This window comes from Octopus sinensis, linkage group LG29, assembly GCF_006345805.1.
Source record: "Octopus sinensis linkage group LG29, ASM634580v1, whole genome shotgun sequence".
NCBI lineage: Eukaryota > Metazoa > Mollusca > Cephalopoda > Octopoda > Octopodidae > Octopus > Octopus sinensis.
The window spans coordinates 13,826,536-13,831,784 of NC_043025.1; the positions used below are offsets into that span (position 1 = coordinate 13,826,536).

The 5,249-nt window shown below is 39.6% G+C and overlaps 1 protein-coding gene across 3 annotated transcripts in view; it reads right to left on the minus strand.

The window, feature by feature from the left end:
* The window catches only part of LOC115226087 (4-hydroxyphenylpyruvate dioxygenase-like), a 36,667-nt gene that overhangs the window by 21,109 nt on the left and 10,309 nt on the right, over positions 1-5,249 (minus strand). For all 3 annotated transcript variants that reach the window (XM_036514852.1, XM_036514850.1, XM_036514851.1), the window contains exons 2-3: positions 5,109-5,115; positions 3,553-3,579 (exon numbers count right to left, since the gene is read on the minus strand). In XM_036514852.1, the coding sequence (XP_036370745.1) occupies positions 3,553-3,579; positions 5,109-5,111 (30 nt within the window). In that variant the 5' untranslated portion in view covers positions 5,112-5,115. The remainder of the gene's footprint in view (positions 1-3,552; positions 3,580-5,108; positions 5,116-5,249) is intronic.

Here is a 5,249-nt window from a genome sequence, read left to right on the forward strand (position 1 = left end):
CTTAGCGGTTCGGCAAAAGATACCGATAGAATAAGTACTTGGCTTACAAAAGAATAAGTCCTGGGGTCGAGTTGCTCAATTAAAGGTGGTGCTCCAGCATGGCCACAGTCAAATGACTGAAACAAGTAAAAGAGTAAAGAGTAATAAGTCCACATTTTTACTACACACTTGTATATATATGTATATATCATCATCATCATCATCGTTTAACGTCCACTTTCCATGCTGGCATGGGTTGGACGATATGACTGAGGCCTTGCGAACCAGATGGCTGCGCCAGACTCCAATCTGATCTGGCAGAGTTTCTACAGCTGGATGCCCTTCCTAATGCCAACCACTCTGAGAGTGTAGTGGGTGCTTTTATGTGCCACCGGCACAAGGGCCAGTCAGGCAGTACTGGCAACGGCCATGCTCAAATGGTGCTTTTTATGTGCCACCTGCACAGGAGCCAGTCCAGCGGCACTGGTAACGACCTCACTCGAATGTTTTTTCACGTGCCACCAGCACAAGTGCCAGTAAGGCGATGCTGGTAACAGTCACGCTCGAATGGTGTTTTTAATGTGTCATTGGCACAGAGGCCAGCTTGTTGCTCTGGCAACGATCACACTCAGATGGTGCTCTTAGTGCTCCACTAGCACAGATACCAGTCATCGAATTTAATTTTGATTCCTATTTCACTTGCCTCAACAGGTCTTTGCAAGTAGTGTCCAATGAAGGGAAGGTACGCATAAGTGGGCTGGTTACACCCCTGGCATCGGCCACAAGGTTATGGTCTCACTTGGCTTGACGGGTCTTCTCAAGCACAGCATATTTCCAAAAGTCTCGGTCACTGGTCATTGCCTCACAATTTGTTTATGTGTCTATATATATATATATATGGAAAGTTTCTTGTCGAAGATACGTCTTGCTTTTATCCTTCGAAACGTAGAGTAGATGAAAGCTTTAGCGACTGAAGAAGGGGTTTTTTCTTTGTGTTAATTGTCCTGTACTCTATTTTTTTGCTGTTTTTAAAAAAATGTCCAGTTCCTTTGGTTTGTGTCTATGTTTTCGTTTCTCATTGTGTTCGACGTCCTTTTGGTGTCCTGTACTCATATATGTGTGTATATGTACATGTAGAGGTAGGTACGTACATATATGTTTATATATGCATATGTTTTATTTTTTATATATATATATATATATATATATATATATATATATATATATTATATAGGGAGAGTTTACAAAAAAAAGAAAAGACAAAGACAGGTGGTGTACAAAACAAACAGAAGATGTATTAGTATAACGCTCAGGAATAAAAAAAAAAGTCTTTTATGTTTTGAGCCTACGCTCCTGTACAGAAAGGGACACAGAGAAAAAACAAGGAGAGACACAAGGAGAGAAAAAAAATGTGTGAAGTGGCTAACAATCTATCAGTCACCACTTTATTTATATTTGAAAATTTTTCTCTTACACGGTACAGGCAAATAAATATTCTCTATTTGTATGGTTACAAGGCTACCAATGGTTTCATGCACAAGATCTTCACAATTGTTCAATCATGTCACATAGAAATGCTGGTAGTATACACACACACACGCACACACATGCACACATATATACATATGTGTGTGGGGGGTTGCATTTACATTTGTTATCCCTCACCACTGCTTGATGGCTGGTGTTGGTCTGTTTACATCCCTGTGACTTAGCTATAAAGTATAAGAAACTGATCGATTAAGTACTCTTTTACTTGTTTCAGTCAATTGACTGCAGCCATGCTGGAGCACCGCCTTTAGTCAAACAAATCGACCCCGGGACTTATTCTTTGTAAGCCCAGTACTTATTCTATCGGTCTCTTTTTGCCGAACCGCTAAGTGATGGGGACGTAAACACACCAGCATCGGTTGTCAAGCGATGGTGGGGGGACAAACACAGACACATACATATATATATATACATATATACGACAGGCTTCTTTCAGTTTCCATCTACCAAATCCACTCACAAGGCATTGGTCGGCCCAGGGCTATAGCAGAAGACACTTGCTCAAGGTGCCACACAGTGGGACTGAACCCAGAACCATGTGGTTGGTAAGCAAGCTACTTACCACACAGCCACTCCTGCGCCTCTAGACTTCAAAAAAACGAAATATTGAATTCAATTCCCTTGACCAAAACCCTTTAAGGCAATGCTCCAGCATGGCCACACTACAATGACTGAAACAAGCTAGAGGACAAAAGATAAACAAACATTTTGTCTGCGCCATCAACAATGCCAAAAAGCAATTTCTTCATAAAAATCTCTCAAGGTGTTTTGAATGTGTTTACCTGTTGATAAGGCCTCAACCTGAAGGAAACTAAGTCGTGACAACCGAAGTCATGGAATGAATTCATTTGCATATGATTAACATATCATTAGCATAATGTTGAATGATAACCTCTTGTTTTGTTTTGATAGGCAATTTTTTGAGGGCAGTTGAGGGTGGGTTTGTGGGGTTCTGACATATATTGAGGGCCTACATGTGACTGGGGACGTATTGGAATATAATCGGTGATACTGGCTGTGTGTGTGTGTGTTTTTGTGTGTATGTGTGTATGTGTGTTTGTGTGTGTGTATGTGTGTGTGTGTGTGTGCACGTGTGGTGTATGTGTGTGTATGAATAATGTTGGTTTTGGATGTGTGTATGTATGTGAGTATGTATGTAATGTTGATTATGTGTGTGTGTGTGTAATGTTCGCTTTGTGTGAATGCATGTATGTATGTGTGTATGTTGGTTGTGTGTGTGTGTGTGTGTGTGTGTGTGTGTGTGTGTGTGCCTGTCCCCCCAGCATCGGTGACAACCAATGCTGGTGTGTTTACATCCCCGTAACTTAGCAGTTCGGCAAAAGACACCGATAGAATAAGTACTAGGCTTACAAAGAATAAGTCCTGGGGTCGATTTGCTCGACTAAAAGGTGGTGTTCCAGCATGGCCACACTCAAATGACTGAAACAAGTAAAAGAGTATATATATAAAGGCCGATGCCAGTGCCGCCTCGAATGGCTTCCGTGCTGGTGGCACGTAAAATGCACCATCCGAACGCGGCCAATGCCAGTGCCACCTTGACTGGCTTCCGTGCCGATGGCACATTAAAAGCACCACCCGATCAGGGCCACTGCCAGACTCCCCTGGCACCTGTGCCAGTGGTACGTAAAAAGCACCCACTACACTCACGGAGTGGTTGGCATTAGGAAGGGCAGACTGGAGCCTGGTGCAGCCTCCTGGCTTCTCAGAGCCCAGTCGAACCGTCCAACCCATGCTAGCATGGAAAACGGACGTTAATCGATGATGATGATGATATATGTATGTATATATGATATTTACCACATGAACAACGATGAAAAGAATATGAGAAAGATATGGTATATAACTTTTTTTTAAGGGTTACACATAAGGGTTAAAAGGGTTGAGAAACACTGGTTATGAGTAAGGGTGCGTAATGTGGTGGGAAGGAAGGAGGGCAACAAGAAGAATTGAAGGAAATCAGAAATGGAATGAATCAAAGAACAAAGGAAGGAATTCTCTACTTACTTTTTCTCCCTTGTCCGTATAAGTGGTCTGGAATACAGAAGGAAATATCCATTAATTACTACATATACAAAATTTATAAACATGCACATATATTCCTATGAGGGGTGCTGAAAAGACCCTGGTTTTAACCCTTTCATTACTGTATTTATTTTGAGATGCTCTCTCTCTCTCTTTTACTCTCTGACTCGTTTCAGTCATTTGACTGCGGCCATGCTGGAGCACCGCCTTTAGTCGAGCAAATCGACCCCAGGACTTATTCTTTGTAAGCCTAGTACTTATTCTATCGGTCTCTTTTGCCGAACCGCAAAGTGACGGGGACGTAGACACACCGGCATCAGTTGTCAAGCAATGCTAGGGGGACAAACACAGACACACACACACACACACACATACACATACATATATATGACAGGCTTCTTTCAGTTTCCGTCTACCAAATCCACTCATAAGGCATTGGTCGGCCCGGGGCTATAGCAGAAGACACTTGCCCAAGATGCCACACAGTGGGACTGAACCCGGAACCATGTGGTTGGTAAGCAAGCTACTTACTACACATCCACTCCTGCTCTGTATTTCTTTGAATAAATTTTAAATATAACAAAGAATTTAGTAAAATAACTTAGTTATCATTCAGCTAGTGTTAGGAACATAAATTGTGACTAAGGTTGGTGGAAGATTTTTATCAGAACTTATGAAAACAAGACTTTGTCCTAAAGAGCCAGAAGTGGTTTCATCAAACCAGGATGGTATCAAAAGGGTTAAGAAATGTTCTCTATTATATATTTTAACCCTTTTGTTACCATATTTCTGTTGAGATTGCTCGGTGTTTCTTTAAATTAATTTAAATATAACAAAGAATTTAGTGAAATAACTTAGTTATCATTCAGCTGGTTGGTTTAGGAACATAATTGTGACTAAGTTTGGTGGAAGATTTTAATTCAGAACTTATGAAAACAAGACATTTGTCCTAAAGAGCCAGAAGTGGTTTCCAAACCAGGATGGTATCAAAAGGGTTAAGAATTGTTTCTCTATATATATTTTAAACCATTTTGTTACCATATTTGTTGAGATGCTCTGTGTTTCTTTCACAATTAATTTAAATATAACAAAGAATTTAGTAAAATAACTTAGTTATCATTCAGCTGGTGTTAGGAACATAAATTGTGACTAAGGTTTGGTGGAAGATTTTAATTCAGAACTTATGAAAACAAGACATTTGTCCTAAAGAGCCAGAAGTGGTTTCAACCAGGATGGTATCAAAAGGGTTAAGAATTGTTTCTCTATTATATATTTTAACCCTTTTGTTACCATATTTCTGTTGAGATGCTCTGTGTTTCTTTCAATTAATTTAAATATAACAAAGAATTTAGTAAAATAACTTAGTTATCATTCAGCTGGTGTTAGGAACATAAATTGTGACTAAGGTTTGGTGGAAGATTTTAATTCAAAACTTATGAAAACAAGACATTTGTACTCAGAGCCAGAGGTTTTTCACCAGGTTGGTACCAAAAGGGTTAAGAATTGTTTCTCTATTATATATCTTTACCTTTTGTTACCATATTTCTGCTGAGATGTTCTGTGTTTCTTCAATTAATTTAAATATAACAAAGAATTAGTAAATAACTTAGTTATCATTAATCTAGTGTTAGGAACATAAATTGTGACTAAGGTTTGGTGGAAGATTTTAATTCAAAACT